Source organism: Monodelphis domestica, chromosome 7, assembly GCF_027887165.1.
Source record: "Monodelphis domestica isolate mMonDom1 chromosome 7, mMonDom1.pri, whole genome shotgun sequence".
In the NCBI taxonomy this organism is placed as follows: Eukaryota; Metazoa; Chordata; class Mammalia; order Didelphimorphia; family Didelphidae; genus Monodelphis; species Monodelphis domestica.
In genome coordinates, this window is record NC_077233.1 from 85,124,013 (window position 1) to 85,136,667 (window position 12,655).

The 12,655-nt window shown below is 37.4% G+C and overlaps 1 protein-coding gene across 1 annotated transcript; it reads right to left on the reverse strand.

Annotated features, from left to right (window-relative positions):
• Window positions 1-7,838: 7,838 nt before the first annotated feature.
• Window positions 7,839-8,459, reverse strand: LOC100030614 (histone H2A-beta, sperm-like). Its single transcript, XM_001380041.4, has one exon. It carries the CDS (start codon window positions 8,391-8,393, stop codon window positions 7,962-7,964), a length of 432 nt encoding a protein of 143 aa, XP_001380078.1. The 5' UTR covers window positions 8,394-8,459; the 3' UTR covers window positions 7,839-7,961.
• Between the last annotated feature and the right edge of the window lie 4,196 nt (window positions 8,460-12,655).

The following is a 12,655-nucleotide window of genomic DNA, read 5'->3' on the forward strand; positions in this document are numbered from 1 at the left end:
TTGCCATATATATTGTCATATTATAATTGGGTGAATAGATCTCTTAATGATTGCCCTAATTTCCTCTTCATTAGAGGTGAGATTGCCCTTTTCATTTGTGAATTAAGTTGGTTCTCTTCTTTATTTTTCTTAATTAGATCTATTTTATTTGATTTTTCAAATACCAAGCTCCTACTTATTAGCTCAATAGTTCTTTTACTTTCAGTTTTATTAATTTCCCCTTTGATCTTAAGGATTTCCAATTTGGTCTTTATCTGAGGGTTTTTAATTTGCTATTTTTCTAGCTTTTTTAGTTGCATGCCCAATTCATTAATCTCCTCCTCTTTCTCTTTTTTGATAATAATATAGGCCCTTGGGGACATAAAATTCTTCCCTGAGTACTATTTTGACTGTATCCCATAAATTTTGATATGTTGTTTCCTCATTGCCATTCTCTTTAATTAAATCAGAAGTTGTTTCTATGATTTGTTCTTTAATCCATCAGTTTTGGAGAATTAGATTATTTAATTTCTAATTTGCCTCTTCATATACCCTTACTAATTAAGTTGCATTTATTGGTTTTGCTAATGTACCATGTGCGGCTGAAAAGAAGGTATTTTCCTCCCCTATTCACTTTTCTCCATATTCTATTAACTCTATTTTTTCTAAAATTTCATTCACATCTCTTACTTATTTCTTATTTATATTTTGGTTTGATGTATCTTGATCTGATTGAGTTCTCCCACTAGTATAATTTTACTATTCGTTTCCTTTAAGCTTTAATAGTTTCTCCTTTAAAAATCTGGATGTAATTATATCATAATATATGTTGAGTACCAATATTTTCTTATCCTTTCATCTGATTTAATACCTTCCTTATCTCTTAATCAAATCTACTTTTGCTTTTAACTTTGTCAGAGATCATGATTGCTACTCCGGCCTTCTTTTTCTCAGCTGATGCCCAACAAATTATTCCAGCCTTTTACCTAATTTACACTGTGTACATGTCCTGCTTCATATGTGGTTCTTGTAGACAACATATGGTTGGATTTGGGTTTTTAATCCATTCTACTATCTGCTTCTGTTTTGTGGGTGAGTTATCCCATTTACATTCAGAGTTATGATTACCATCTGTGTATTCCTCATCATTTTTATTTCCTTTTAATCCTGCCCTCTCTTCTTTCACTATTTCCCTCCACACCAATGTTTTGCTTTTAATTAGTTCTTCTTTTCCCCTCCCTTATTTTATTTTCCTTCCCACCCATCTTATCTATTTCACTTTAGGATCTTTAGTCACACACACCCCCACCACTAACTTTTCCCTCCCTTTAATACTCCCCTCCACACATACACACCCCTTCTTTATTGCCTTTCTACTTCTCTATAGGGTAAGATAGAATTTATACCCCAAATAAATCTGGTTGTTGACTCTCAGAACTGATTCCACTTAAGGTATATTCTTCTATTTACTATGATAATGGGAAAAAAATTTTATATATACCTAACATTTTTTCCATATATGAATATAATAATTTTTTCTTTTGTTTATTTTTTTATGGTTTTCTTGAATTTGTATTTGTACATGCAAATTTTCTGTTTAATTCTGGCTTTTTCTTTAGGAATGCTTGGAAATCTTCTATTTTATTAAATGTAGCCTCTACTTGCCCCCTGATTTTTACAATCAGATTTTCGATTCTAGTAGACCTCACCTTTCAGAATACCATATTCCAAGCCTTGTGGTCCTTCAGTGTGGAGGATGCCAGAACCTGTGTAATCCTGATTGTGTGCACAGCTCCATGATATCTGAATTGTTTCTTTGGGTCCTTTACAGTATTTCCTCCTTGGCCTGGAAATTCTGGAACTCCTGGGAATTGTCAGTTGGGGATTATTGTAGGATTGATTTGTGAATTCTTTTAATGTATATTTTGACCTTTTATTCAAAAATATCAGGGCAGGGCAGTTTTCTTGGATAATCTCTTGTAATATATAATTTATGTAATTTTAGCCTTTTTTTTTGGTCATGGCTTTCAGGTAGTCCAATCTATCCTGCATCTGTTTTCCATGTCAATTGTTTTTTCAATGAGATATTTCATGTTTCCTTCTATTTTTTTCATTCATTTAATTTTATTTTAATATTTCTTGCTGTCTCTTCTATTTGCCCAATTTCTAATCTTTAAAGACTGATTTTCAAATCTTTTGATTTTCCTTTTTGGTGCTTTTCATGGCTTCCAGCCGTGCCTCTTTTTCCACTTGGGAATATTTGTCTTTTAAGCTGTTATTTTTTTAATATTACTTTCATTTCTTTTCCCCACTTTTTTCCCTATTTTTCTTCTATCTTTCTTACTTGGTTCTTGAACAACTCCTTTTTTAGTTCATCCAAAGCATGTGACCAATTTCCATTGGGGGGGGGCAGGGAGTCATTATCTTCTGTTACTTCTGTAGTTTGCTCTTTTTTTCTCCATAGAAATTTTCCAGGGTCAAGAGCTTGCTTTTTTTGCTGTTGTTTACTTCTTTTCCTGATCAGGATTCCTGCATGTCAACATGCAGGTTTCTGAAGCCTTGCACGGCTTTGTCTTGGGGATTGTCCTTCCCTTCCCTGTTGGAGGTCTGAGTGAGGGATTGGAATCTGATTTTCTTTGTCCAATGTGCCTCAGAGCATTTTTCCCTGACTATCTTCCTCAGCTGCTGCTGATGCTTCCTGTTGTTTCTGCTGCTACTATCTGTTGCTGCTGCAGCTCTGAGCCCTACCTCCTATGACTAGAATTTTCAAGGATGAGTCTGTGTGTGTAGCACACTGGCACCACATTTTGCCCTAAGGCTATCTTCCCAGCCCTGCTGCTCCCACTACTGGATGACTGTGCTTCATGTAATTCCTTGAGTCTCATGAACTGCCCAGGCCTGGCACAGCCCTTAGGGGTGGATGCTTCCAGCCAGAACCCCCCCATAATTTAGAGATTTCCCTGGCCCTATAATGCTGATGAGGTAGGTTGGGGGGAGGGGTGGTCAGATGTCATCACTTTTCCTTGTGCAGTTTTTTTTCCCCCTTATAGTGTGGGAATTCCCTCTAACTGCCTGCCTTTCATGCTGTGTCCAGTAGAAGAGCCCATTTACTTGTTCTGTTTTGATTTCTGTCCTTTTGAGACACTTTGAAATGATTGCTTTAGAAGAAAATTCTGAGAGGCTCCAAGATTTATCTGCTACTATGCCACCATCTTGGCTCCACCTTCAAACCTGGGGGTTTTAGAGGACTGCGTTTTCTTTTCTTTTCCTTTTTTGGTAACCCTTATTTTATGTCCTAGTAACAACTTTAAGGTAGAAGGGCAAGTGCAATATTATAGGCAAATGGATAAATGTGACTTATCCAGGATCACAGAAGTAGAGAAAAAGGACATCAGTTTAATGTGTAACAATACTTTGTCATTACAATAAATAAAGGTCCTAAAACTGTTCCAGACTATAATGTTCAGGGATAGTAAGGTGACAGTCTCATTTACATGTGTAAAGTATTGTCTTCAAATGTAAGTTCTATGTTTTAGAGAGGACATTGACAATATGAAGCATAACCATAGGATGACATCCATTAAAATTTTGTGTGAAGGAACTAGGGGTGCTTATCCTGGAGAAGAAAAGGCTTAGGCAGATCTGAGGTAAATTAATCTTGACCACTCTGCAGTAGTACAACCTCATTTTTCAATGATACCTTTATTTTTGACACAGGACCTCCTATATTATAAAGACAAGAAACTACCTTGGCCCAGCATAGTTGCTAACAAAGGCTAACAGATGGCATTGTGATGCAATTTAGTGGGTTTTTTTTTTAATTCCTGATCATTTTTTGCTTTTAAATTCCTGTGGTAGTTTGTCACTGTAGTTATCAGGACTTTGCTTGCTGTCCCCTTCCCCCATTGACGACATCAGGTCACGATACCAAGGTACTATATAATAGCACCCAGGCTTTATTTCACTTGAATTATTCAACTTGAATATTCAAGTGAATAATTCACTTGAATCTCCCCTAAGGTGAATTAAGATGGAATTCAGGTGTGTGCCTTTCAGGTGAGTTGTATGAAAATAGAAATAATATAAGGTCCATCTTACACAATGGGCTGGGGATTATTAAATACATGGAATTTGGAGGCAAGATGTTGACACAGAACATCTTAAGACATTTAAGAAAAACTGTGTTTGGGAGCAAAGTCAAGATGGCAGTAAAGGTACAGGGGCCCATCTGATTTCTACCAAATTATGCTCCAAAAAGCAATGATTATTGTAATGCCTCAAAAAAAATTCTGGAGCAGCATAACCCCCCCAAAAAGACAAAGCGAAGTAATTTTTCAGTCCAAAACAACTTAAAAAGGGCCAACCCTAAGGGGTCTAGTTTACAGGGTGAAGGTGGAACCAGAGCCCTGCTCACTAAGGCACATCCTACTAAGGGATCTTGGGTACAATTGAAGCAGTGGCCAAGGATTCAGAAATTCTCAGCTATATATGGTGAGGAGTGGGGGGTCTGACAATTGCTCATAAGGAAATTACACAGGTCTCTTTGCTGACTCTGGGTGCAATACTCTTGTTTAATTGGCTAAATATAAAAGTAGGTAGTAGTCCTGAGGGTGGGGAGTAGCATATACATCAGTATTTGTAGCCAGATTGGAGGAAAAGCCACAGGGAAACAAAAAATACTGAAGAAATTAATATCTTAAGAAATAGAATAGGTTAATTGACTAAAGAGGTACAAAAATTCAAGGAAGAGAACTTCTTTACAAAGCAGAATTGCCCAAATGGAAAAAAAGATATACAAAATGCACTGAAAAGAAAAAAGATCTTGACAGACAGAATTAGACCTTTGGAAAAAGAGCTGCAAAAAATTCATTGAGGAAAAGAACTCTTTACAAAGTAGGATAGGCCAAATGGAAAAGGAGGTAAAAAAAGCTCCCTCAAGAAAACCATACCTAAAAAATTAAAATTGGGCAAGTGGAAACTAATGGCTCCATGAGACATCAAGAAACAAACAGAATCAAAAGAAAGAAAAAATTGGAAAAAAAGTGAAATATATATGGGAAAAAATAACTGACCTAGAAAAAAATCCAGGTGAGATAATTTAAGAATTACTTAGACTACTTGAAAGCCATGTTAAAAAAAAAAGAGCTTAGACATCATCTTTCAAGAAATCATTAAGGAAAACTGCTATGATGTTTTAGAACTAAAGGACAAAATAGAAATTGAAAGAATTCACCAATCACCCCCTAAAAGAAATACCAAAAAGAATGACTTCCAGGAATATTATATAACTAAATTCCAGGAACTCCCAGATCAAGGAGAAAATATTGAAACAGCCAAAAAAAGAAACAATTCAGATATCATGGAATCACATTCAAGATGACCCAAAACTCAGCAGCTGCTACATTGCTACATTTAAAGGGCCTAAGGACCTGGAATATGATATACCATAGGACAAAGGAGAAACAGTTTATGCAAAAATGATCAAAATCCATCAGGAGAAAAAAAGTGGATGGATATTCAACGAAATAGAGAACTTTCAAACATTCTTGATGAAAAGATCATAGCTGAATGGAAAATTGGACTCTAGGGAAAGAGAAATCAAAAGACAAATAAGGTTAAATTGTGTACATCTATATATAGAGAGCTAATTTCTGTAATACCAAAGAACTTTGTCATTATTACAGCAGGTATATAGATAGTGAGGGTATGAATTAAATACGATATGATATAAAAAATCAAATTAAGTTAAGGCATGAGAAGGTGGAATGCATTGAAGGTAAACAGAATGGAGTAAATTATTGCACAGAAAAGAGTATTCAGAGTGGAGAGGAAGATGTGGGGGAGGTGGAGAGAAGAGAATGTGAACCTTACTCTCATCAGGGTAGGACATACACAATCAATGGAGGATATAGAAAGCTATCTTGATAGAAAAGAAGACAAATTGGGGGGAGGTGGAGGTCAGAAACTAAAGGAGTAAATAGGATGGATGGAATATTCAAGTAACCACAATGGTGCAAACATTTTTTTACAAATCTATTAAAAGCCTCATTTCTCAAATGCATAGAGAAATGAGTTAAATATTTAAGTTACAAGTCATTCCCCTATTGGTCCAAGGATAGGAACAAGCAGTTCTCAAAGAAATTAAAGCCATCTAAATTCATGCAAAAAAATTTCTAAATCACTATTATTTAGAGAAATGCAAATTAAAACAACTCTAACTCTAAGGTCCATCTCACACCTATCAGATTGGCTATTATGACAGAAAAAGAGAATGACAAAATTTGGAGGGGATACAGGGAAGCTGGGACACGAACAAATGCATTGTTGGGGGAGTTGTGAACTGATTCACTCATTCAGAAGAGCAATTTCAACCCAGGCCCAAAGGGCTAAAAAACAGTATATAACATACCTTTTGATCTAGCAATACTATTACTTGTTTTGCATCCTAAAGAGATTTTAAAAGAAAAAGGATATGTATGTACAAAAATATTTTAAAGCAACTCTCTCTTTAAGGGGGGACAAAAATTTGGAAAGTGGGTGGATACACATCAATTGGGGAATGGTTTAAGTAAAGTTATAGTTTATTATTATAATGGAATATAATATTGCACTGTATGAAATGAAAAGTTGGAGGAGCTCAGAAAATCCAGGAAAGATTGAAGCAGAGTGAAATAAGCAGAACATTTTTAAAAAGCAAACAGGAAGAATATGTTACAATGAACAACTCTTCTATCAAGATAGCTTTCTATATCCTCCATTGATTGTGTATGTCCTACCCTCATTGAGCCAATTCTGATGAGAGTAAGGTTCACATTCTCTTCTCTCCACCTCCCCCACATCTTCCTCTCCACTCTGAATACTCTTTTCTGTGCAATAATTTACTCCATTCTGTTTACCTTCAATGCATTCCACCTTCTCATGCCTTAACTTAAAACTTAAAACAACTCTGAATAACAACTATTCTCTCAGCAATACAATGATCCAAAGGACTCATGATAAAAAATACCATCTACTTCCAGAGAAAAAGAACTGAGCTGAATCCAGACCAAAGTCAAATTTTTTCACACAAAATTTTTCTAGTTTCCTTCCACAAAAGGATTAAAATGGAAAAAATCTTTTACATGATTATTTGCACATGTAAAATCTATATAAGATTGCTGAATATATATTCTTTGAAAAATATTGGAAGCTTTTTTTTTACATTTAATTGGGGGGAAATAAACAATTTAAAAGTCATGTTCACTTATTCTGGTTTGCTTGCAATGCTTAGGAGAATTTTCCAATTCCTAGCCAGCCATTCATTGTGTCAGATAAAAGAATGCTTCTTGATAGTCTATGTGTTTACAGGAGAAGCCTGTGAAAAAGTTTCATAGACAAGACTCAAGACAGTCTCATCAAAGGCCAGATCTCATCATTGCTGAACTCCTTTTCTGCTCTCCCCAAACCAAATAAAAGTTCTTTCCCAGATATCATCAGATGCACAGTAGGAAAACAAAATCAAATATAGAACAATTCCTCTGGGAACTTGAATCTCTTGAGTACACAAATGCACATACTAGAAAAACCATATAGAGATTCTCACCTCACATTTTGCTATAAAACAATTGTATATATAGTTCCTAAAAATCACTGTCCACTGCAAAAATTGTGAAATAAAAATCAAAAAGATTTATGGGGGAAATGGAATTAGGAGCATGACACTCAAAATCATCAATGACATAAAAAAGAGATAGGAATCTAATCAAAAGGCAGTTCCAGGGATTAAGGGAGCAAAGAAAGAGTCATATACCAATGACCCAGTTTGCAGTGGAGTGGAGAGGCTAGGTGTGGCGCAAGGTGAATGAGGAAACTGGACAATGTTATTCCGAGTTTTAATCTCTTTTTAATAGAGTTAGTGGGATCGGGGTGGAGAGATGAAGGACCCAGAATAAAGGAAGTGGCTACCCTTGCTGGGCTCGCTTGATGGGTCCATGAGCTGGGGCTCATTTGGTCTTCACTGTCTGGATAAAAGAATTTCCTCCAAGGTTCCGGCTACTTTGAGCCTTGTTCACAGACTGCAGGAGCTCCGAATGGATGCGGGGCAAGACTCCACCCTGTGAGATGGTGACGTCTCCAAAGAGTTGGTTGAGCTCAGCATCATTGCGTACAGCCAGCTGCACATGGCGGGGAGCGATGCGGCTCTTCTGGTTGTCACGGGCAGCATTGCCTGCAAGCTCCAGGATTTCAGCAGTCAGGTACTCCAGCACAGCAGCCAGGAAAACAGGGGCACCAGATGCCAACCGCTGGGCATAGTGGCCCTGGCGCAGAAAGCGGTCCACGCGGCTCACAGGGAACTGTAGTTGGGCCCTTGAGGAGCGAGAGCGGGTTCGGGAACGGGGATGCGAGGGTCCTGGGTGGCTCCGTTTCTCAGACATGGTGCTAGCCTGAGCTCCGCTAACATCCCTCAACTGGTCCAGGCGCCTGTGAAATTACGCCTGCTAGGGGAATCCTTTATATACCAGATGCCTTATTTCAATTGGTCAGAGGGCAGCCAATCAGGAGCTTGGGCCCTTTGTGAAGCGAGATGACCACCCTAGCTGATTATGATGTCATCACCTTCTCCTTTTCTGTCAATACTTCCTATTAGGGCCCATGCCTGGAACATTGTATGGCCACTACCTATGCAACTCATTGATCAGTTTTTAATCTAACATGTTTGAATGAACTAGGGAAAAAAAGCAAGTATTTTTAAATTTTCGCTTTCATATTTGTGAGCAAATCATATACAAAATGCTTCAGAAAATTAATTTGTAAGTCCCTCTAATGTCTAAGAACTGCCAGAAACAGTACTCTGGTCCCATTGAAAATCTGGTTTTCTCTATAAAGTACAAGACTGCTTGAACAACAGTTTTCAGGCAAAACAGATCCTTTGGCTAGGCACTGAGAGGCATTGCTGAAATACTCATGACAGCTATGTGAAACTTTTAAGGAGGGTCACGTTTATTCATATCATATATTCATATCACACCAGCCTTCTCAAGTAAAGCCTGTTTGGGAGAATAGAACAACATGACTAGATTGTAACTGATGATAACCAAAGTTGTAACCTACTCAATTATAACATGTATAAAATCATTTATCCTGCCAGTAGGGTGAGCATCTGGTGAACCAAAAAGCAAGAACTCTCCAGCGGGAAAGGTGCCTGTATTCTACATGGTGGATTATTTAGATAAAAAAATCCCTGGAAATGAGAAAAATTCATCAAGCCAGCACAGATGTTTGACTCATCAGGAAGAGGCTTGCCCTTTGAGATGATGAATTGCCCAACTGGCTATTTTTTAATAAAAACATTCATGGACTTTCACTTAGATTTCTAGTATCTGTCTTGGGCTTGGACCAATAAAGGGAAAAGAGAGAACCTGCAGTTCAAGGGCCCAAACCAGAAGGCAGGAGGGCAGACAGGGCTCCAGCTGCTGTTCCAGCTGCCCCCATCCCTGTTTTACAAACCACCTTGGTCCTGGATGAGATAAGAGGGTAGAACCAGGTAAACTTCCTCCTTGCCTAAACCCAGTGTTGCTTTTAGCCAATCATGAGGCTTGTTCCACAGATAATCCCATGAAGCATTCCTTCCTCTTTGCCATCTTGTGTACAAGGTGCCTGGAAAAAGGCAGCCTGAGTTGGGAGGAGGAAGAAGAGGAAACCAACTCCAGCCTGACTCCTTTCCTTGGCTATGTTTCCAGTGATTAAAACAGAGGGGAGAAGAGATCATTCCTTCAGGTTCAAATCCAGCTTCAGATACTTACTAGCATGTGACCCTGGGCAAATTACTTATCCTCTGTCTGTCTCAGTTTCTTCAATTATAAAATATGAATAATAGCAACTACCCTGGAGTTGTTATGGGGACTGAGATAATGTTTGTAGTGCGCTTATCACAGTGCCTGGCACATAGGAAGAACTTTAATAAAGTCTTGTTTCTTTGGCTTTCCCTTCCTCAAAGCGATATTGCACTGTGAGTACCTCTTTTACTGCCCGCCTTGGGAAAGCCTATATAAATTGGTAATTGGTAAATATAGAAATACAATTGGTAAACCTATATCAATTTGGACTGAATGACTTACTGAGCCAGTAAGCAAAGGTAGTCCCCACTCAGTAGAGGCAGGCTCCCCCCAAGAGCTATGATGTTGATGATAATTAGTATTTACATAATACTTTTAAAGGTTTGCAAAGCATGTTACAAAGATCGTTTCATTTTATCTTCATAACTCTCCTGGGAGATAAGTGTATTTTAATCCCCATTTTACAGTCAAGAAAAACAAGGCAGACAGCAGTTGTCAGGGCCACAGTTAACGAGGATCTAAACCTGGATTTGAACTCAAGTCTTCTTTACTCTAGGTCTTATATACCCACTGCTGTAAGACTCACCCACTAGAAAGGAATTATCCCTTAGAATGAGTGAAATCAGTCCTTTTTGCCATAAGATCATAGAAATTAGAAGGGTGTCCTGAATGACCACTCCATCAACCAGTGCCATTTCTTGATCATTCAGGGCTCAAGGTGTTACTAATGTAGGAATTCCTATCTGCAGAAGTGTGGCTCAGTGATGAATCAAACCTATATTATTACTACTACAATTTATTGTCTACTATAACTATAAGGGCAAAATGCATTTGAGATTTCTTTATGAAAGACTAAAAACTTTTATGAAGTAGGATTTATTCTAAGAATTTTTGCTTGCCTAATAAAAGGTAACAGTTTTCTCAGAAATAGCTTCTTGTACATAGTGTATAGCATAGCGACATATATAGCCTTAAAAATCTGATCACCAAAAGTATAACGCGTTTTTTTCTTTTCACTTACAAAAGGTTTTGTTCCCTCCCCTTCTCCCTTCACCAAGATAGCAATAGCTTTAGTCAAGGTCATTCTTAGGATATTTATTTGTATCCAAGCTGAGTGGAATCCTGAGATAACCACCATGTCTCAATGTCACTGACATCAATATATCTTTTATCGTATTTAGATTTTTCCCTCCAGACAAGAGACATACGATACTGGTAAAGATCAGAGTCCAATAATAATGAAGGAAAGGACTGGTCACAAGCTAGGCTTCTGTGCTCTGGCCAACTTAAACTCAGAAAATATGACCCCCAAGCTTAGATATGGATAGACCTTGCAGCCAGCCAGTGCTCAGAAGTTTTCAGGTAGTTACACTTGAAGAAGGGACTCCAGCCTTAAATCACACTGCTGCTAAAATTTTCAATTCCAACTCCAACACAAATTAGGGAACTTATATTAGTAAAGAGAAGCCTAGAAGAAACTTGAGAGGCCCAGAGCAATGGACCTGTCATCTGGAAAGATCCAAGGCTGTTGAAAGAAACATTCATACTCTAAGCACTTGCAAAGGATCGAAGATCCAGCCTAGTAATTCTTCTCTAAAATAATATATATTCTTACCAAATTTCACTGGAATGTTGAATTTGGCTTTTCCCTTTGGGGAGCTCAGGAGTAATGTTTGTCATATGATTTAGTCATTTAAACAAACAATAAATATTCATTAAGCACTTACTGTATGCCAGATAATATGCTATGGTGCAGGAATTATAAGGAAAAACAGTAAAACATTTTTAGAATTAGGTGTTTAACATTGGAGAACAATCAGGAGCCCCCCACAATCCTCAAATAGAGAGACCTTAGAGATCATCTGGTGCAAATTTCTCATTTCAAAGATGAGGAGATTGAGACCCAGAGAGGTTCAAATGATTTGTGTTGAAGGCCTTAAAGTACCAGAGTAGGATTCAAACAAAAATCCTCAGGCTCCTATATCTATCAGTCAAAGGCAAATTAATGCTGAACATTCTTTCTTATTGTTTGTCAGGGTTCTGTTATATTCAACTCTTTGTGGCCCCATGTATCGTATTATCTGTCCATGGGTTTTTCTTAGCAAAAAAACTGGAGTGTTTTGTCTTTTCCTTCTCCAACTCATTTTACAGATGAGGAAACTGAGGCAAACAGGGTTAAGTGTCTTACCCACGGTCACACAGCTAGGAAATATCTGATTCAGATTTGAACTCAGATCTTTCTGATGCTGGGTCCAGCACTCTGTCCACTGAACCACCTAGCTGCCCCACTCCATTTCTCATTTCAAATTAATGAACTGGCACTGTAATTTATCACTTAGTCTTATGAGTTTTATTAGCATGTCAGTTCCTTAGAACCTGATATAATTAATTACATGGAATCATCAAAGCTGAGGGTCAGTCCCACTGAACTGCCCTTTTTATAGAAGAATCCCAGCCTAAAAGTCAGCCAGAGAAGACTTTTAACAATAGGTAAGCTGGCCATGACATCACAATCATTGATTATGATGAGACTCAAACATGTGTATACATAAATTAACTCTATGACTGAGCAAGTCATTTAAGATCCACCTATTTCACACAATGTTGTAGAATTCATCTAATAAACCAATTCAATAAACATTTATTAAGCGCCTACTATATGCCAGGCAGTGTACTCAGTGCTGTTACACTGAAGAAATTCACAGATCCAAATATATTAATAATATTTTAAAAAGATTTTTGAGAAATGGATTTCGTTTAAAGGGTTTTTAGTGGTTTTTTTAAGATATTCATTAAGTTGCTTTTCAGCAAAGTTTCTTAAGTTCCTAATTTTTATATAATCGGCTGCATATATAGGACTA